The 23,144-nt window shown below is 33.0% G+C and overlaps 1 protein-coding gene across 1 annotated transcript; it reads left to right on the top strand.

The window, feature by feature from the left end:
- Window positions 1-1,824: 1,824 nt before the first annotated feature.
- LOC143253276 (SH2/SH3 adapter protein dreadlocks-like) lies at window positions 1,825-22,702 on the top strand. Its single transcript, XM_076506876.1, has 3 exons — window positions 1,825-2,019; window positions 7,308-8,380; window positions 14,088-22,702. Exons 1-3 carry the CDS (start codon window positions 1,908-1,910, stop codon window positions 14,286-14,288), a joined length of 1,386 nt encoding a protein of 461 aa, XP_076362991.1. The 5' UTR covers window positions 1,825-1,907; the 3' UTR covers window positions 14,289-22,702.
- Window positions 22,703-23,144: the final 442 nt, after the last annotated feature.

The following is a 23,144-nucleotide window of genomic DNA, read 5'->3' on the forward strand; positions in this document are numbered from 1 at the left end:
GAAATTCGTTGGCGAATTTAAAAAAAGTATTTTCAATGTGAATCTTATCGACCCAACTCAGACATTAGACTGTATCCTTGGAGCACTTTACAACATTTCGTAACTCCCATAATAATGTAATCTGCACAACTTCGTACTGTGTTACCCCTAGTGACACCTAGAAACCGAATTTTGATACCCGTGGTTGGCAGAGCAAAGATATCCCATTGTGTAGCTTTGTACTTATATATATCCGTATATCATAATTTATTACGATGAATATGGCTCCAGACGTAACAAAAAGAAAAATCATGCACTAGCAGTGAGGGTACGACTTACCAACATGTATACATATAGTTCAGTGTAATATAACATTAAAAATTGTTTGTCAGCAGAAATAATATATATATATTAGTGTGTTTTTGCGAAAATGTAAATAATTTGTAGAGAATACTATCTTAAAAAACTTGTTTATATTTGTAGATAGTAAAAGAAATCCATTACCTAGCAGTATAATATATCAACAAATATATTTTATTTTTTTTAAAGACACCGAATTATGCGTAAAAAATATGAACGCTTAAAAATGAACTATTATTCTAAAAAAGCCCGGCATGGCCAAGCGTGTTAGGGTGTTCGACTCGTAATCCGAGGGTTGCGGGTTCGAATCCAGGTCGCACCAAACATGCTCGCACTTTCAGCCGTGGGGGCGTTATAATGTGATGGTCAATCCCATTATTCGTTGGTAAAAGAGTAGCCCAAGAGGTGGCGGTGGGTGGTGATGACTAGCTGCCTTCCCTTTAGTCTTACACTGCAAAATTAGGGACGACTAGCGCAGATAGCCCTCGAGTAGTTGTGCGCGAAATTCAAAAACAAACAAACTAGTTTAGCATTACTTTCACCTTCATGCTGATCATGGAATATATTTGTTTCGAAATACCAAACTACACAAAAACATGCTAGACACTTCGCATTCATATGCCATATCATTTATGTTTTTTTTTTATTACGAACTCAAAAGTTTGATGATCTTTTGTAGTTATTCTTATTTTACCCGTCATTAAGTTAATATTAGTAAGATAAATTGATTAGTAAGCGCTGTGCTTATAGGATTTGTTGAAAGACAAATAACTCAATTAATATTGCGTGAAACTTCATCAAACGAGATTAAGATTCTTATAAGCGTATCGAAACATCACCTTTACCAAAGGGTTTAAAGCACCAGCTTATTAAGAAACTAATATTACTGCCGTAATTATATTAAACTGGTTACAGCAATCAAGTTATTTTATTTTATGTTTTAGTTATACCACTTCCTGAGCAATGGTCTCTTAAAAAATGCATCTTTTAGTTTTATTTGTTTTGCTTTGAAATCTCCAAACAATGAGTTATCTTTGTTATGCCCACCAAATGTATCAAAACCGATATCAAAAGCTTGAGCTTTCAGATTTACCAATAAGCCAATGGAGATGAAAAAGGGATAAAAAATACTCTGAAATATGACACATTTCCAATTTTTTAAATACACTTTTAGCTTTTACTTTAAAGACTGGAGTAGTGTTTTATGTTTTAGTTATACCATTTCCTGATCAGTGGTCTCCTAAAATAAAAAGTGCGTTTGTTCTAGTTTTATTTTTCTTGGTTTGAAAATAAAGGTAATTTTATATGAAAATTGTTTTGATACTTGAATTGAAATATTAATTGTGCTTCTTTAGTAGGTTTAAGTTACACTCAAAAGATATAAACTTAATTTTATTAAAACTGTTGAAAAGTACTAAAGCTTTTTAAACTGTTATTAATTTTAAATTTTCGGCAACTGTGAAGTGTAACTTCGTAATGAACTGCGTTCTCGTTTATAACGTTGTGTTACGATATGTGAAATAAATGAGTGTTAAATCATGTAGGCTTAATTCTAGGCTGTAATATTTATGTTATTTAACTTTTTAGTGAAAGAAAAAATATTTTGTCATATACTGTATCGTAGGCATTACCAAACAAATTTATTCCAAATAATGTCAAATCCAAAATTGGCTAAAGAAGGTAAGTGAAAAGTTATTTTGTTGCATTGTTAAAGTTAGAATTTAATTTGTAAAAGTGTTAATGTTTTTCATATTGATAAAAGTTAAACTTGCAAAATGAAAATTAACCTTACGAACGTTTTAAATTTCTTTATTGTGATTCATATTGCTCATTTTGAAAATGACTGATACCATATATATTTCGAAGATAGTTATCACTTGCTTCATTCTGTTTTAGGCCTAGCTTTTTATTTTAATGGTTAACATAGACTGATAACGTGTATAAGAGTGATGCTACAAGTGACAAACCTCTAGTGCTAGTAGAACTGATTTGTTGCTACTACAGAGTGAGTAGCACTACTAAATCATCTAATAATGAACAATGAAGCTAACACTATTTGCAGATATGTCATATTATTTCTGTACTTAAACTGTTTTATTGATGGTAAAGACTAAAGTGTAAGAGATTTTAATTTCATGTTCTTAGCTAATGTAAAAATATAAAATTGTATTGAAGTTTCTACCATTATTACAGTATACATACTGTAGTACCTAATAATACTGTTGAAGTGAAATTTTTACTGTTAGTATTATAGTCTTTTTGTTGGTGAACTTACAGAAATGTTTAACAGTTAGACTGAAACTGAAAAGTCTAAAAATCACATTTGAAATTTACAGTTTCACAGTTTTATTGACTTGACAAGAATGAGCAAGCACATTTTTACTGTAGTGTAGTAATTATAGCAAAGGATGGGAGCTATTTATAAATACAACATGTAGTACAAGTATAGTAACAAGAAGTGGTGAAATGAGTGTCAAATCTCATTTGTTATCTTGTTGCCTTTCATAGGTATTAGAGAATGATTCAACTTTTTATATAGATTCTACATGTTTTAGTGAGATTCTTTGCAATTATCTGATCTTTCTTAGTATATTAGGAAAGGAACATGTATTAGTCACTTTTAGTTGAGCCATTCATATCTTGACCAGAAATGTTTTGAACTGATCTGATATCTTGATAAGTCTTTTGCATTTAAATTGTGTTTCATAGGAATTGTCATTTTAATGTTAAACTGCCAAAACTGAGTCACTGCTCAAAGTAACCATTGTCACTGGTGGTTGATGCAATTGTTTATTTAAGCTAGTTTTTTTCTGCTGTATAAATACATAGTTACAGATGCAGTTATGTATACAGTTTTCTCACCCCTCAGTGTGGATTTTTGTATATGGTGAGGGGACCTCCCAGGGAAGATTCTGTTCTTTCATTTTACCTCCTCTGGGATCTAAACATCCACCCGCATGTTTGCCATGCATGGCAACCTGTAAAAGGGAGGAGAAGATCCTGGTGGTTGAGGATCCAACCCTGACACACCACTTTGACCTTGAATTCCTGTAGACAGGTGGCCTTGGGGTGGTCTGCCTTGGGTCAGTGGGCTGGTCCACTTGGACTAGGGTCAACCAAGTACCAGTGTTGGATGTTCTCAACAGGTGTTGTGGACATTGTATCTGATGCTGGTGTTTGAGTATAGTGCTCACAAAACCCTGGCGTTGCTGCAGTGTTCTTGTTTGACATTGTAGTGCATCCTCTCATAGGGCTTCATTGATGGGTAGGGTCAGTGGGCACCAAAATTTCCCTTTTTTTATTATGAATCCTCCAAATAAAAACTTAAATAAAATTGTGGAAAAACAGTTCACAGGTAAACGACCATGTCTTGAAGATTCTGATCAGCAATATTCAACATCTGTAACACCTATTCCTCATTTTCTTATACTACATTCTCTTTCAGACAAACTTTTAGAGCAAAAACTGGCCTGAGATACTTTCCATAGATATCCCACACTCTCGAACCTCATAACTTTTCAGCAGGCCCGTGCACATGCTCAGTGGGTAAGACATCAAAGCCAGAAGGAAGCTTGGATTAAGTTTACAACCAGCATATCTTGTGCCATCAGTTCCAAAGTCATATGGGACAAGATTTGAAAGCCCCTGGGTGCAATATAATTTTGTCCCCCTCTCGATCTTGCTCTCTGATGGCCAGAAAGTAGGTGATACCCAGAGCATTGCCGATACTCTAGGTGAAAGCTTTTGCCGGGTATCTTTTACTTCTGCCTCTTCCTCCACTTTTTTAGTCATCAAGACTCAGGCAGAGCGATCACCTCTTTCCTTTCGAGCTGATTGTCTCTATGACTATAATTATCCCTTTACACTGGTGGAACTCAAACTGGCCCTTCTTCAGTCTGGCAGTTGGACCTGTACAGTATGAAATGCTGCATTATCTATCTGATTGTTTTTAACTGGATTTGGCAGGAGAATGTTTTTCCTGATGCCTGGTGCCAGGCTATTGTCCTACCTTTCTCTAAGCCTGGGAAGGATTCCAAGATTTCTTTAAGCTGCCGTCCAATTGCTTTGATGAGCTATCAGTGTAAGACCTTAGAGAGGATGGTTAATGCTTGTCTTGTTTGGTTCCTCAAATTAAACAACCTCCTCTTGCTCACCCAGTGTAGGTTCCAATGACAGTGCTCCACTGTGGATCACCTGATTCAACTTGAAACATCAATCAGAGAAGCCTTTCTCAAATGACATCTTGTATCAATATTTTTTTGTCATTGAGAATGCTTATGATACAACATGGAGGTATGGCATTTTGAGACCTCCATATATATGGTTTACATGGCCATTTGCCCATTTTTATTAGAAAAGTTTTTAATGGAGAGGAAATTCCATGTTCATGTGGATCCGACACTTTCCTGTTCTTTTCTACAGGAACTTGGAGTCCTTCAGGGCTGTGTTTTGAGTGTCACACTTTTCAGTATAAAAATTAATGCCATCACTGAACAACTCCCTCTCACTTTTGCAAATGCAGTCTATGTCAATGACTTTCACATCTCATGTCAATCGTCAAACATGAGGTATATCTAGCAGCAGCTACAAACTGCCCTCAATCATTTACTGAAGTGGACCACAGGAAATGGCTTTAACTTCTCTCTCTTTAAAACCGTTTGCATGTACTTTTGCCACCAACGGGATATTCACCCTGATCCTCAACTCCATATCAGTGAAGTTGTCCTGCCTGTGGTCCCAGAGACAAAATCCTTGGGGCTTATATTTGACCATAAGCTGACCTTTATACCACACATCAAGCAGCTACAGGCCAAATATTCAAGAGCACTGAACATCCTCTGTGTCCTCTCTTCCACCACTTGGGGAGCGGATCGATGTTCTATGCTAATGATATATTGTGCTCTTATTCGATCAAAACTCTACTATAGATCACTAGTCTGTGGCTATGCCAGACCTTTGGCTTTAAAGATGCTGGACCCCATTCATCATCAAGGACTTCAGCTCTGCACTTTCCCTGTTCAGAGCTTATACATAGTCTTATGAACCCTCTTTGTACCTCTGCTGTTTGCAACTGTCTTTACTGTATGCTTCAAAACTTCATTCCTTACCAAAGCATCCTATCTAGGGTTGTGTTTTCCTCTCCTCTGTGGGCCATACTTTTTCATAACAGATGATCTGCCATTGCTCCTTTTGGCCTTTATATCCAGGCTCAGTTGGATGAATTGGGTCTATCCTTAGATAACATTGCTGTATCCACTGGTCAGCCCATCCCACCATGGCTTTTACAGTCCCCAATGTGACGTATCTTTAAGTAATCTGAGAAAAGCAGACACTCCTGATTGGAAATACTGTCTATTATTTGCTGAACATCTTTCGAACCATCCTTCTATTCCTGTTTATACAGATGGTTCGAAATCAGGTGACTGTGTGGGCTATGCCATGGTTTGTTGTGGTTTGATGGTTGTGTGCAGAATCCCCTCTACAGCTTCTGTGTTCACTGCTGAACTGTATACCATTTCTCTTGCCCTGGATCACATGCAAGCTGAGCAGTACTCAAACTGCACTATTTATATTTGACTCGCTTAATTCTCTACTGGCCTTGGAATCACTTCTCATTAGTTCACACCCTGTTCTCTCTGACATCTACTTCTATCCAGTTTTTCTGGATACCATTGATATTCATGGGAACGAGCTTGCCGACATCACAGCTAAATCTATCTGCTCTGGCACTATCACTGTTGTGCCTATTCCATACATGGACTATGGTCATGTATTTAAGGCTCTGCTCCATGACAGCTGGCATTTGACTTGATGTGAGCAATGTGAAAACAAGCTTTTTCAAATAAAACCATATATTGGACTTTGGCTATCTTGCTTCCATAAGGATTGGAAAGAAGAAGTAGTTCTAACTACACTACGCATTGGTCACAGTTTTTTAACTCATTATTTTCAAGGTGTCCACCTTGGAAATGTTTTTAGTTTTTTAAGTGCCATTAATCTTTTTAATGCCATTTAAGTTTTTTAATTTATACATTAGACCTTTCTTAATGTGATTTCCTTTTAAGAATTAAAGTCCATGTAGTTGAATTTGAAATTAGAAAATGGCCATAATGTCAAATGACTCGAAACCAGGACTGGATAGGCCAACTTCAGGTGACTGATGCAGCTGTTTGATTTATTATTAAAATTTTGCTACAAGTCTTTTAAAACTTTCATTACTTTTTGAAAATGGCCATAACATCAAATAACTTGGAACCAGAACTGGAAAGGCCAACTTCAGGTGACTGACCGTGGTTTTTGTACTTACCTGTTCGTTTCCCTGGCGAGTTATGATAATTGCAGTTATGCTGCAGAAAGCCCTTTACAACTTGTATTACTGTAGTTTTTCTTTTAATGTTGTAGACTTGATGTAAACATTGGTTTTATGCTATTTGTGTTTTTTTAAACTTTGTTTTGCTTTACCTTAATTTCCTTTTATGAATTTCACTAAATTTACTTTAATTTTTACTTTTTACTGGGTATTTGGTGAAGATAGCCTAGCTGCTTTGTGCCATAAAACACTAAATCAACCAACCAACCAGTTTTCTCAAGTATTTTTCTGTAAAACCTTTTATAAATATAATTTATGTGTGTTTATGCCTTTTTTTTTTTTTTCCAGTGGGAATATAGACATGGATTTGCAGATATATATGCATGTGTTTGTAATTTTGAAAAGCTAATTCAATTTTTTTCCCAGTGTAACTTGGTTTGAAGAAAGTAATAAAAAAGAAAATAGTTTCCAGCCATAAAAGTACAGTATATGAAGATGACATGCTTTGAAAAATACTTGACATAATTTGTTAGGCATGTTAGTTTTGCAGGTTCCATGCAAAGACACCATAAACATGTTTGGTAGTATAGGATTCATGTTGTAACAAATTCATCTGTAGTTTGTCAATATTAATCTAATTGTCTTATTATACTTTAAGGAAAGTCTACTGAAGAAGTGTATGTCATTGCTAAATATGATTACACTGCTCAAGGTAGCCAGGAGCTAGATATAAGAAAAGGTGAGCATCTGCTTCTTTTGGATGACAGTAAGCATTGGTGGAAGGTTTGTAATTCCAAAAATCAATTTGGTTTTGTTCCTTCCAATTATGTGAAAAGAGAAAAACCTTCCATATTTGATAGCATTCGAAAAAAAGTTCGAAGAAGAAGCGAGTCAAAAGCATCTCCTACAGGATCTCCAGTTACTGTTGGTGACTTAAGTGCTAATTCTGTTCATGATCTTCCATCCAGGACTAAAGTCACTACACATATAATAGCAGTAGCTAAATATAATTACATTGCCCAACAATCGGATGAAATCTGTTTAGTGAAGGGAGCTCGTATTTTGGTTCTTGAAAAGTCTAGTGATGGATGGTGGAAAGGAGAATTTAATGGAGCCATTGGATGGTTTCCTTCCAATTACATATTTCAAGAAATTAGTGGCCAAAATGGTATTAATAACTGTCCTCCAGTTCATTTAGGAAATGGTCCCAATCTGTTAAAACAAGGTGAGTGTCTAGATATTGTGACAGCTCTTTTTGCATACACTGCCCAAAATAAGGAAGAACTTTCCTTTCAAAAAGACGAGAATCTTGAAGTTATTGAAAAACCTGCCAATGATCCTGGCTGGTGGAAAGTTCGTAATCAGAATGGTGAGATTGGACTGGTGCCTAAAACCTATGTTGAAGTAATTTTGCCACCTCCACTTGAGGATGGAACTCTGGATTCTATAGGCTCTTCTTCATCTGTGGGATGGGTATGTGGAGCCATGGAAGGTGCTTCTACAGATGTTAGTCAGTTACAGACAGAGATGATGAATATGGGTGTAATGTCCTGTGAAGCTTCACCCATGGTTCAAGCCAAAAATCGAGGGCCATTGTCACCTCCAGTGATGCAACAAGACCTTCTTGATAGACCTTGGTATTTTGGTGGGATTTCCAGGAGCCAGTGTGACCAGATGCTCAGTAATACTGCACAAGATGGAGACTTCCTCATTCGTGACAGTGAGACAAATGTTAGTAACCTAAAAGTTTTTAATTTTGTTTGTATACAAAAAGTAAAAATTAGATATGATTTCACTTTTAAATGCCTAATGTTATACTATCCTAAAATCAGTTAAAGTGTGAGTGGAAACATTACTATAAGATTTCTCTGTGAAATAATACTAAATTATAATTTATGAAGTATTGAAGATAATCAAAATGAAATATTCCAGAAGTGGTTATTGTATTGACTTCTAAATAATGCATTTCTGAGTTCTGTTTTACCCATTTTGGGGGGTGGGCACTAAATCTGTTATCAGTTTAACCCATGCCCAATTTTTCTGTCTACATCTTGCCCTCATGACTCTTTTGCTATATTTTTCTGTTATTAATCTCCTATCCTGAAGGTCTTCACAGAAAAAGGGAGGGTTTCCGGGGAAATATTTTCTCTCTTTACCCCACCACATTATCTCATTTGTTGTCATTGGTTTTGTTATTACAAGTGCAGCTTTTTCTATTGTTGGGCCCTTCTGGGTTGGGATGCTGACTCATTGAGGGCTATTTACCTGCACCTTATCTTTGGGATTTATGTTTAGGCTCTATTTTTATAGTGTTCTGTCTTTGATACAGTCCTGGATGTTTTTGAATCTTGGGTAGCAGTGGTCCAACAAGTCTTCCATTTCCCACCTGGTAGCCCGTTTCTCTCAGTCAAAGCCAAGTTGGCATACCTGTTACACTTTCCTATCCCTCCCCTTTCTAACCATTACATGTACTGCCTTCTTGAGATGCCATTGCTCATCGTTTTCCTTGAAAATATATATATAACATTGTTAACAGTATTGATGACTCTCAACTCTTTGCTGTTCCCATGAAAACCAGGGACTGGAGCCTGTTATTAAATTGTCCTACCTCATTTGTTTTATTCTCCTTGCTCGTATTGCTGTGGAGTTCTATTTCACTCTCTGGTGCACATTTTTTCCAAGTTTGTGGATGACCAAGATGGACATTATCAGTGCTTACCTGCGTATTCCCTCTCAGCATAGTCTTGTCCATATCTTTAGTTTATTCATCACTGGGTGGTGTACCAGTTTTGCACCCTACCCCTTGGGCTTGCTTCTGCACCTTGTGTTTTCTGTTATGTGGTCAGGGCTTTTGCTCCTCATCTTTATATATTTAGGCTATGTTTCCATTTACATATATATGATTGGCTTCTTCTGGTCCATTCTGAACTGGATTCAGTCAGTCATACTTGTTAGCTCTTTCAAATGGCTGTTTGGGTGGTCTGGTTAATTGAATTGGAAAAGTCCTATGTTTCTTGTACCCAGTACCTTATCCATTTGGATATCTTCATTAATATTCAGCTTGATCAGGATGAACTTGCTCTTCTCCAACTTCATTCCATGCTACCTTATTTTCTGCACATAAATTCTTTCACTTTTTGGGGATGTAGTCTTCTATTATACCACTAGGCCATTATGTTATGCACTTATGTGTTCTCTATGATGAACTGTGCACAATTAGTGAACCTTGCTTGGGATCCCTTGGTTGCTCCTATTACACTTCCTCCTTCTCTAGTGGATGATTTGCTTTGGTGGTTGGAGAAGACTCATACATTGGTAGGCATTCTTCTTCCTTCTCATTCAGATTTAATATATTTTTATGAAAGCCTCCTTTAAGAGCTAGGGTGCATGGGTTAATCACGAGGAATCTTTATGTCTTTGAACTGTCAATGAGCAGTCCTTACATATCAACATTCTCAAGCTTCTAGCAATTCATTTGACTTTAGATCACTTTCCACCTCTCACCAGACATTGTCTGATGATAATTAATTCTGACAATTTGATGGTGGGGGCATATATCAATCACCACTAGGAGGCACACAGACAATATCCTTCAATTTTCATACATTATATCTCCTTTCTTGGGCCCACATTTGTTTAATCCCATGTCATGTTCTAGGTGCTTTCAATCTCAGAGCAGATTATCTTTCTCAGCAAGATTTATCAAACAGAGTGGTCCCTTGATTTTTAACATTTTCCTCATGATAATGCACTTACTACAATGCTAAATCACAAGTTACACCCTTTAACTCTGGTGCCTCATCCTCAGGTCTTGGCTTTCAGTGTCTTCAGTCAAGTTTGGTTCCACAAATTCCTATATATATATTTATCTTTCTATCCGATTGTTTCTTTGGGTAGTTTCCCTAATCCATAATACTCTGTGCTGGTTTTTTCTGATAGCTCCCTGATGGCAGGCTCAACCATCATTTCCTAATTTGCACCAATTCCAGTTATTCCTTTCTGTATCCATTCTCTTATTCTCTGCCCTCCTTCATCAACCCCAACCACCAGTTTACATCTTTTATCTTTGCACTTGGCTTATGCACAGTCCTTGGTGAGGGGATAGCATTTCTTCTGTCATGTAGCTTTCCATTTGGCGCAGTCCACATGTCCTTCTTCCATGGAAGTATGCAGATGGAAGTGCAAATTCTTTTGCATTTGGATCCATTATTTTGCTACTGTGGCTGATTTGTCCAAGTTTCTGATGTCACTTTTTGATTGGGAGGTCTTTGGTATTTGCTTCACCTGTTCTTACCATGTTAATCTGTTCCTTCCAAGGCTGAGATACTAACATGGTCCTCCATTCCTGTAGTTTACCTCTGTTTGAACCTCTTTTCTTATGTTTTGTGTTAAACTTTTCCATTAAATTGTTTGTAATATATGTTATATGTACACATTACCACCATGCCTCTCTTCTATTTTATCTGGATCATTCCTTTTTCCTGAGTCTCCCAGCAGAACAGCAGTAAGTATTTTGATTTACAACTTTAAAATCAGGGGCTCGATTCCCCTTAGTGGACACAGCAGATATGCTGATGTGGCTTTGCTATAAGAAAACACACACATACCTTCCTCCCAAAAATCTCACAGGCTGTGAGGGTAACTCTTTTTTTGCCTATTTCCTCTCCCTCTATCTCCCATCTCCACTCTTATTGTGATCTGGATAGACTTCTATATCCAATGCATGCCTTTAGTTGCTATATTATCCACATGGCTTCCTTCTATGGTTTCCATTCCTGACTTTTTATCCTATGTCAGTTTTTTTCATCTACAAATCTTTTTCCTTCGACCCTCACCAGTTGGGTTCATTGTTTGATCCAGTAGGCTAATTCATCATTGTTTTATTCCCACAGGAATTTGTTTAGAGTAACTTCTCATCAAGTTTTACCTTTAACCTTTTCCATTGTTGCTTATTGGCTATTGGATGAAAACGTGCTATTGGGTATGTGAATCGTGCAAAAGAAATTTCCCATTATTTACATCATAGCAGGGTTTTGGCTTCCTCAGGTTTTCACCTTCTCCCTGTGGTTGTTCTTTAAGCTGCAGTGTGACTCTAAAACTGGGTAAGTCTATATTCATGCTTTATTTTATTTCAAAGGCCTGTCCTTCATACCTTCATTACATGGATCCTGTTCTGTGGTGAGTGTTGCCTGGCCAGGTATTCTACAATTCAAATTCAACACTATATATCCATGACGACTCATGCTTTCTATTACATGGCTGTTGAGATGAGGTGTTTGATAGGATTGTGTGAAAGTGAATAATCCATGGGTAGTACAGTGTTGCTTCATAACCATGCCTGTTCTGGACTGAACCACCCATGGACTTCATGAGTTAAGCATGATGTGATTGAATAAATTGGTATGGTCTGCTTTTCAAAATAGGGTTTTGTAATCACCAGTTGCATTGTCTTAGGTAATGACATTCCTCTTGACTTGGACTCTTTTACATATTTCCACCCCTCTTCAAGTGAAGTATGGAATCTTTACCATACTTTATGAGTTAGAGGATACTTAAACTGAAGAATGTAGGTTGCTGTTAATTTCAACACAATTTTAACTTGTAATAGACTGTACTGTGCTTATAAACAGGTTATATAATTATGGTGCTTAAATCCAATAAATGTAACTGTTAAAATGCTTTTTTAAAACTAAAAAGTATTATATTTTTTTGGTACAAAATTACATCTGATAGAATTTTGAACCAGTTTCAAATTTGTTAACTGAATCATGTTAGTTACTCATCCAAATTAAAGTTGTATGTTGTGTGATTTCCTATTTCGTATCTTTATTGATTCCCCTTATGAAAACTTTTATCATAACACTTCCTAAGATACATAATTGAGAGATGTGTGTGCCTAACTACAAAGTAAAATTTAATGTTTTTTGGTTTTGTATTTTCTAATGGGGCAAAACAGATTTTGGCCTTAAAATAAAAATTCTGTTTATTTCTATAAATGCATCACTGTATAGCAAAAGTCATTGACATTTTTTATAACTATATAAATATTCAAAACCATAGATTTTCAGTTTATTCAGTATTTTTTAAGCCCAAACTAGAACCATTTAAAATATGTATCAAAGTGGTTAGAGCTCCTGTGTTTGGGATCACAGGTTCAGGGGTTTGAATTCTGGTAATTCAGCAAAAAAGCTTTCTGGTTGTGATGATGTCAATAGCTAGAGAATTCACTGGTTGAAACATAATGAAAATAATAACACACATAATAACGACAAGCCTGATAGTTTGAATAATTATATCTCAGACATTACACAAAACTATGTATGTCTGTTGGAAATTTCAGTCCATTTACTGTACATTGAAGGACTTTTTCTAGCTGTTGCGGGTCTAAAAGAGTGCTTTCCAAAATCTGTGGCTGTCGGGGGGGGGGGGGATATTTTCACATATAACCCATAAATAGCAACAGAAGATTTGGAGATGACAGTAACCTGAGAAAAGTATCACTTTGCTTTCAAAGCTTTTTTTTTCTCTCTCTCTCACATTTACTTCATACACAAATTTGTGAAAACAGGTGAACAAAATGTTAATTTTGTTTTTATCACTTGTGAAAATTATTTTTATGTGAAGGGGGGCTTTGCTGGGTTAGGGGATGCTGCTATTTAAAGCTAGGAAAATACTAGTCTAGAGAAAGTATAACATTTAAGTTTCCTTGTTAAGTAAATCTTAAGTTGGATTGTTTAGAAGGCCCTATCTCATATATAATTTTCATATTAAGACAGATAAGTAGTGTCTTATGAACGAAAAAGCATTTGATTGACTTTTAAAATATTTTGATGTCAATTTATAGTGTAATTTTTAACAAAGTGCTGGAAATGAAAGAATTCAATGCACATGGTGGAATTAGTTTAAACAATGTATCTATAGAGATATAATCATTGATCTTTCCAGTAAGTGTGTATTGTGATACTAAAATGATGACTTCTATAAGTTTTCTTTTGTGATATGTATTTGATGGTAAAAATTGTGTGTAATTTGATAACAGTTCCCTGCTGGGACAATGGTAAGTCTTCGTATTTACAATGCTAAAATCAGGGGTTCAATTCCCTTCAGTGGATACAGGAGATAGCCAGATGTGGTTTTGCTATAAGAAAAAACACAAATTTGATAATAGCTTAATGTTATACTAAGTTTTTTGAGGTTTTTTCCATTCATTCTTTACAAACTTATTACTTATTGCTATGTTTATTGAAATATTTTTGTTTATAACTGTAACTTATTTGATTGTCTTTCCACTAAGTATAACTTTATGGGAGGAAAAAAAGGAGTGACAAATACATGTAAAATGTAGATTTTTTTCATGTTGTTTTATGTTAACAGATTTTAGCTGTTCAGATGTAGCTGTTTTTTTTAATAGATATTTGTTTGTTTTCCTCTTTATTAGGTGGGAGATTTTTCTGTGTCACTTAAGGCTCCAGTAAGAAATAAACACTTTCGAGTTCATGTAGAAAATGGGATCTACTGCATTGGTCAGCGTAGGTTTAATGGTCTAGATGAGCTTGTTGAACACTACAAACGAGTACCAATTTACACCAGTCCAGAGGGTGAAAAATTATTTTTAGTTAAGTCTTTTCCCAAGTTGTAGCTTAGTATGACAAACCTTTCTTCAGAACTTACCTCGTCAGAAAAAGTTGTTTTTAAACTACAATGCATATGCTCATTAATATCTTAAAAATTGTTTGATCCTATATGCTCATGTGGAAACCTAGCCTAAACTTACTTTTATTTTTAAGTATAGTTTCATTGAATTATATTGCAGTTGAATTTATACACACACACTTTTTCTGGCTAGTGAAATGAGCAACAACGTAGATATAAATACATCGTATTATACAAGGTTCTCACAGGTATAAAAACTGGTTCCTATTTACAATAATCCAGATGTTTTTTTATAATAAACTCAATACCTACATTTACAAAAAGGTATTTTATCAAATTGCACTTTATATAAGACTAAAAACTACAATTCTTCATATCTTAGCAATGACGTATATTCAAATTATTCCCAGTACTTTATTTGTTGAGAATATATTATGATATTCCTGCATTAGTGTGTGGTTTATATTGTGTATTTATAATGTAAATGAGTACTGGGATGTTAGGGACCGATTTATTACTTGAAGTGTCCTCATACATGACAAACATTGAATGTGTTTGTGTTTTTAAATTTGGGTTAAATATGCTCTTGAACTTTTCTTAGATATCAACATACATGAATAAATAAAAGGTCTGGTATGCATGTGTGATTATGTGAATTTAGACATACATTGTTTGATTTGATATTAAATAAGGAGAAAAATAAGAGGACTAATAACAGAGGCTCAGATGATTAAAAGCAATTTTTTGGGTTATCTTACATGATACAATTAATAACTTAACTGAATTAGATTTTATTTACACTTTTAACAACAAAAACATTTTCAGAAATGGATGTTGGTATTATTTCTTTTGAAGTAATTTTCATCTATTTTTAAGGCAGTCTATAAATTTTATTGTGATGTTAGTAGTTTTGTTTCCAAAAAAAAAAATTTGACCATGTGTTCATTTCTTAGAAATAAAAACATGTTTGATAAATTGTGTAAAATGACCCTGAGTCTATGAGACATAACATGAATCAATGAGATAATATCATGGTTGAATGTCTGTATTTCATTCTTCAAGAACTGACTTCATTGTGATTACTTATTCTTTTTTGAATTCATAAGTTATAGCTAGTGATTAGTGAAATTTGCTAATCAGTTGTCAGGCTCAGTTAATTATATTCAAATAATTATTTTGACATGGGATTAATCTTTGTTTTTATTTCATTTTGGGTGTTTTTAAAGAAGCTTCTTAACTACCCTTCATTTAATCTCATGGAAATCCGTGAGGTACAGACACAAAGGAATAAGGTACTTTTTTAATCTCAAATTGTTGTACATGAAAAGTGTATCATTTGTACAATGTTGCATGAAAATATGATTAACACAATCCATTAATGTTTTCTTTGGGTTTCTCCCCCACACATTTTTCAAAGCTGCTGAATGTTTGTCAAGAAAATAAACATTACTTTGTGACATTGATAATAATAACAAAAGAAAGACTAAATATAACTGTGAATGATGAGATTACTAGTAGGTAAAGGTTAACGTAAGTTATGTTTGTTTATTTTTGGAGATCTGAATCACAAGTATATTGAGATGATCAAGTATATGCATACTTCAGCTGCATTTTCACGATACAAAGGAATAGTAAACTTAACAACATGTACCACTTCAGTTATTAGAAGTATTAGACAGTAAGTTGGTCATTATTTTGTACACAATATTTCTGTGCAAAATGAGCCAAAATAATTTTATTTTAAATCAACAAATTGCTAACTCAACACTCATTTCCATGAGTCGTAACACTCACCTAGCTGAACAAGTTTGTATTAATTGAATCTAATAATGAGAAATCATTGATATATTTCAATATTTGGGTAGTTGAAATAATCTGAAGCACTAGCTAAGGTGATTATTTTTATGACATTAAGTAATTTAATAATAATTTTGATTAATAATTGATTTTACATGATAAAAATTTATGTATTTGCTTCTAGGTAATCAATTTAATCGCCCAGCACTGGAGTACATACTTGCTGGAGGAGGAATATTATCTAATATTTTATATATGTCAACACTTGTTTGTTCTATATGAACAATGTAAATTACTTTAAAAAGTGAGAATAACAATTGTTTCACATCGGTTTCCAATGGTATAATAGTTGGTAAAGTTTAATAGCTAGGCATAAATTCTGTGTATTATTACTACAATGTGTTACACAAAATCAGATACACGTGAAGTATCATCATTACTCATTAGTAATTAATTGGAAATTAATGTTTTTTATCCTGTAGTTACAAAGTTATTTTTTAAATTAATTTGGTAGTCACAGGTACTGATTTGAAAGCATTTGTTAATTAAAGACTTCTTATTACCTAAGAAATATGAGTGTAGTTTAAGACTTTATATGTGTATTTCATGTCTATGTAATATGGTTTTAAGGTTGTAAATTTAAAATACTTCTCTTAAGCACTATACTGCAAATTAATATTATATACTATAGTATATGTGACTGGAAAATGAGAGAGAGATGTGCCAAAAATTAAATTTCCTGTTAAACATTCAGCCAACATGTATAAGCACCAAAATAAATATTCATCTCAACAAGGGATTAGATTGATTACTTTTCTTTTTAACTATTTAGAATACTTTTATTTTTAGTTATATATTGAACTACATTTGTTGTTTTTTTTTGTTTTTTTGCTGTTGGTAGTCTAAACCCATGGTGTGTAAAGTATAAACTGTTCTTAGGGGAAGGCATGCAATTAACTATAGAATCATATAATCTGTACATTAAAATACAAAATTTAAAAGTGAAGTTTTAAGAGCTTCTGTACAAGTATTACTACTGTGAAGTAATGTAGGAAAATGATAAGCATGGTATATATACTGTGTCCTTGTCACGTGTTGCATCTCTCTCTTGTTGTCTCATTATTAGAGCATTCACCAATTAGTACCCATGTATCAAACACATTCCCTTATTTGATCACTGAAGTGTTAAAATATTGTCAGTGTACTTTACCAGTCATAGTGTCACCAATTACTACCAATACGTGTCAGAAGAAACATTGTTGTGCTTTATTACTATAGTGTGCCAGTGTTGTTGGATTAGATTACTGAGTGGAGTATGATGTATTGTTCCCTGGCCAAGGTGGCAGAGAATGTAAACACATTGTGTATGCATGCCATTGTCTGAGCACTTTGGTTTATCTCGTGCAAAAAAGTGATAGTACACACTTTAATAAAATTATTGAAGATTGGCCAAAGTTTTTCAGGAACACACTCCCCCATAATACATGTAAAGACTGTGTTGCTTAATGTTGTTTCAGATGCATGTCATACTTTCCAGGAATGCATTGTGACATATAATGGGATCTCCTGTACACAAAGAGGTTATAAGGGGTATCAGGGGCAACAAAATGCATGTTTGAAAAGGGAGAACCAGTAAGTTTGTGAATCACTTGTTTAAGAAATTTCTATTGTTAAAAAACAGTAATGTGTGTTAAGTATCTAATAGAAGGACTTGCAGAACAATTGTTAATTTTAACAGAAGTAAAGTGCACTGCTGCCATGAAATTTTTTTTTTTGCATAATTCATAATTTCTGGGCTATGCAATACTAGAAAAAGAAAACAAATGCTAATGTCTCTTTTTCACATGTTAATTTTTACCTTTATTCCTTGGACCTTTGATGTTTTTGTGTGCACGTGTTCTTCCTTAAACGTGAGGGTATTTTTTCACATGCGTTTTGGAAATAGTACATGTTTCAAATGATAGAGGTTTATAATGCATTTCACTATTAGTGTATTAACTTGAATGTTAGTTATTGTCTCTGCATTTTCTCACCTGAAAGTAAAGAAATACTTTGCTATTTTATTTTACACAGAGATAGTTTTGATTTTGTTCTTTCTACACTATCATGTAATTTAACAATTATGATTTTATTTAGGTGTAATGTTTGCTGATTCATAACTTTCTATTAACATATAAAATTATTTGTAAGATTGTTCTCAGTAATTTTTTCTGTGTCTGTCATAAAATCAATTATATTTCAACTATTTTTACTTTTTTGATAAATATTTTAAACTTTCTGGCCAAGAAATATGATTGGTGCTACAAAACTTGATTATTGACAAACAAGCACCTCTCAGTATTTTAGAACCCTTACAATACTGGTTAAATCTAGCTTTATTGTTAGCCAAACTCTAAATGCAGTAATTTTATTATATTTTATATGTATGGACTTACTTTTCATTGTTGTGAACTGTTTTTGAAGTATAAAATATATTGGGTTTTTATCATTCCTGCAAAATATTAACATGATCTTGGTCATTGTTGAGCCAAATAGAGTTGGAGTAAGTATATGTGTGTGTGGTTAAATGCAAAATGACAAACTATAGTTGTTTAAAGTTTGAAATAAAATTACATTATAAGGTATGCCATCATTTGAATAATTCTCTATGTATTACTGTTTTACTAGTCTCTGTAGTTCTTTAAAAATTACATACTTTACATATGTACTATACAATGGTTCTTCTCTAAAAGTATCACTGATTATGTCTTGCCACATGTATCACAATTAAAAACAAAGTAGCTTATTTTCAGATCATGGTTGGAAATATACACGTTTGTTAGCTACACCCACAAACCAAGAAGTTAAAATATTGCATCAGTGTCATATATATATATATATATATAAACATGCTTGATATTAGGCTTGTGAAAGTATTTTTAAATTGGTATACATAAATAATATCAGTAAGTTATATGACAAGTATGTTATGGACATTGTTTTATTTCTTTACAAATGTATAGCTGTATTTTGCATTGTTAATATACACATTCCTTCTATGCATGTGTATTTAAGTGTTGTCATAGTATCACTGACAATACAATCTTTTGGTTATAAGCTTATTTTTGAAACAACACACACACACACACACACACCATATATATATATATACACACACTTGTGTGTAAATAATAAACTGTTATATATTTATTTAGTTTGCTTCAGTTGACACTGTTATGATCTGTCTGTATGTATTTCTGTGGATTATCTTTATTTAAATAATGCTGCATTGTACACTTCTGTCAATTTCAGGATTACTTTAAAAATTTAATACTTAAATAGTAAGCTTGTTTTGTACCTTCTATGATGTGACTGGGATAAACAAAGTCAAGGTTATTAGTACCAGGTCTAAGTTTTAGTGTTCATTTGAATTATCATTGGGTAGTGTGGTAAAATTATAGTTTTTATTTCAAGAAATATTTTAATACATATTTATTATATGTTTTTTTCTCTCTTTTACAAAATGTGGCTAGGCTTTTGGCAAATCTTTGAAATTACCCAACTTTGCCATTTATTTTAGAGAAAATTAATTTACTAGTTTTGCTTTGGATTGAAGTTGGTGATTTTATAGATGGTAAGACATAAAGGCACACTGTTATAATGGAATGCATTCATTTTTGTAACATTGTGATATTTACATTGTAAACATTATGGTTTTTATTTTCATAAAAGCTGCTATAAAGTACATATAAGCTGGAAGTAACTGAACCATGTGTTTGTTAATTACAATATAGTTAATCTCACTTTTTATTTTACAATACATTTTTGACAAAACTAATGTGTACTTATTTGTGAATTGTTATTCTAAAAAGAATTCTTTTGGTACCACAAAAAATTAACACTTAAAGTCTTGCATATTATTTAATTAAATCAAATGCAGAGCTTTGTAAGACAATAGATGTTTGTTTGGGTATTTGAATTACAACTACAAAAGTCTTACTTTAGTTTTTCTTGTCATGTACATTATTTTCATAGCTTCTCAGACTTTGTAACAAATATAATTTGTTGTGACTTTGTTACTAAACGGTTAGCTTCTGTGTATTACATGCAAACTAATCTGTTTCACAAATGTAAAAAAAACCAACAATTATTTATGTATGGTGTAAAACCAGATCTATGGGAATATTTAAATGAAGATAGTGGACAAGTGACAGAAAATATAAATAATATTGAGTTTTATATCTAGAATTGTTTATTTGTATAAAAATAAGTGAAACCAATTGCAAAAATTAAAAATAAAAACTTGCAGAGAGATGACCTTCACATTACATATTTCACACATTGACTGATCATGAAAGATCTATGTATTGTATTTCATAATTTGAATCATATATTGGATAAATAGTGATGATTATATACTGGTAATTAATATACCTATCAGTTGATAGTATTTGAAGGATGTTCATTTGAAAGTGCCAAAATTTTGTATTTATTTAAATAATTCTACTACCTGTACAATTATTCAGCAATATGTTATTGAGCCCATTGAAGAAAATTACTGTACAGCACAAAATGTTTCATATGTTTGAAATATGCATAATCTACCTAACAGTAGAGTTTCATCTTTCAGAATACAAATTTCAACTTGTTAGATAGTATGTCAATTGGAACAGTATTTTCAAAAGACCTAAATTTTTCTCACTTTCATCTTGTGAGCAATTGTTGTGTGATGTTGTATCATCTGTTCTCATACATGTCTGTATATGGTAATTTCTTAAATATGTCTGATTTAACAAAATGCACTAGTTTTATTAGACTTGTTCTGAATTTCTCAAAATAAAAAAAATCAGTTGTGTATTGATAAACAACACTATATACCAGTGAAGGTATGTCAGATAATCTCAAAATGTTTGTTTAGGGGGGGGGGGGTTCACTCTAAATAAAGGCTGTTTAATTAATGTTTCTTGATAGTTATTTTTTAGGTACATAAACTTCTTATCACTGTTTAATGTGGAAATAAGTGATGTGATTGTCAGTGTTTTGAGTTTTAGTTACAAATACAAATAAGATAAAGCTTGATTGGTCAGTTACAATGGATTTATTCAGATTGTTGCATTTCTTACAAATTTATTTGGTCAGTAGAAAGTATTTCCTTATGTTAATTCAAGGAATTCAAGTGGTTTCCGAACTTTTGTGAATTGTGTACTGTTAAGCACACCTTTTTTCATTAAAAAGAATAAATTTTAAAATTAGATTATGTAAATGTCAAAACAGAATAACCATTTTGTATTCATACAAATAGTCAGTATTACCTTTTTAAATAATCATTCATTTCATGACTGATAAAAGTAATTTGTGTGCTTTTGTTTATTCTATGGGCCTTTTTTTTTTCTTTTCTTTTGAAGTGACTAAATATGGTGTCCAGAAGTTTACTGTATTTACATTCAAACAAGTTCCTACTATATTTTTGAGAATACTATCTTACCTGTAAGGTGGATCCCTTGACACTGCTGGTGCTTCTTCTGTGCATGAAAAGCCCTTAGTTGACAGTTAGTGTGAAAGTAATTGTATACTGCAAATAATAATAACTTCTGATCAGAGAAAGCTAAGTACTCAGAACTAAAATAAAAATCAGCCTAGCCATGATTAGGTGCTTTATAGTGATCAGTTACAAACATGCATTTTTTTTTTTAATGTAAAACATATACCAAAAGAAATTATTATTCCTGTGCTATTGAAGTTGAAAATTTAAAAATTAATGTACCTTGTCATTATAAGTCCTTGTAATATTCAAAACAGGATTGTGTGTTGGGAATTATGTATGAAATGTGGTCGTTTAATGTTGTGGATCATGTGGATCCAACTGATGTACTAAATTGTGCCTAAGTATGTAATCTACTTGTAAATTAGTTTATGTTCTTTATTAAAATATTTTGCCAGGCATGCTTTTTTATCCTTTTTTGTTCCTGAATGTTACATATAACTGTTATTTGTTTATTTTATATATTTATGCTTTTTTTTTAAGTATACTTATGGATATGGCATGACCATGTGAATGTTTGTCTTTCAAGTTTCTTAATTATTGAACATTGTCAATATATTTTTGAGCTTTTAATTTTTACTGTTTTATGTTAAAAAGGTGTGTTTTTCATGTTTATTTATATTATGTTGCACATGTTAGTGATTACGATATTGCTTTAACTCTTAGGGAAAAAAAGAATCCCACCAAAGGTTGTGTAGTTTTAATGTTGTTTTTTTTATCTATATATATGTATCTCGATATTTAATCCAGCTTGATATAATATTAACGTTTAAATTACAGTCCTATAAAGTTCATGTTATGTAATCACTGAACAAAGATTTGTATTGTCTATATTTTCATACTGCTTACAGTCATAAACTTCTTAAGGATCAAATTTCTCTTCCTCTATGATAGTCAACTTTTGCAATAACAACCATTTTTTGAATGGTGTCTGTAATCTGTAGTAGTGTTCATGTAAGTGGACAAACCCCCGACAAAGTTTATCTAGGGGTAGTCAAGGTTTTGAATATATTGTAACGTTTTGGATGCATGTTTTTTGTTTGTTTTTCAACAATAAAACAGAGTTGTCCCCTATTACTGTATTTTACAGTGTGTATGTGTATTATTTGTTAGATTTTTGGAAACAGAACACCCATCCAAATCTCCAAAGATCATATAAAGTTTCATTTTATGACTTGGTAATATAAACGTATAATATTTTGACAACTTAACCAGTGAGAGCAGTGGTAAAAATCTTGATTCAATATTAAAAGCTATGTTCAGTTCTTACGTGAATTAAGACTCCAAGTTAGATCATTAGGTTTAAAAGTCCTCAAAAGTGAAAATCAGTGGTACATGTTTGTAATTGGTGACAAGAAAGTAATATAGGAAATACAATGCCCCCCCCTCCTTTGATGGTTAGGGGGCATAAATATTTCTGTACGTCTTCCACTTAGATAACGTAGACTTGTTAGTAACTAATAAATTAAAAGATTAAAGAAATTAAAACTTGTTTTAATAATAACTAATCTCAAAGTATTTTCC

This window comes from Tachypleus tridentatus, chromosome 6 (genome assembly GCF_004210375.1).
Source record: "Tachypleus tridentatus isolate NWPU-2018 chromosome 6, ASM421037v1, whole genome shotgun sequence".
Lineage (NCBI taxonomy): Eukaryota > Metazoa > Arthropoda > Merostomata > Xiphosura > Limulidae > Tachypleus > Tachypleus tridentatus.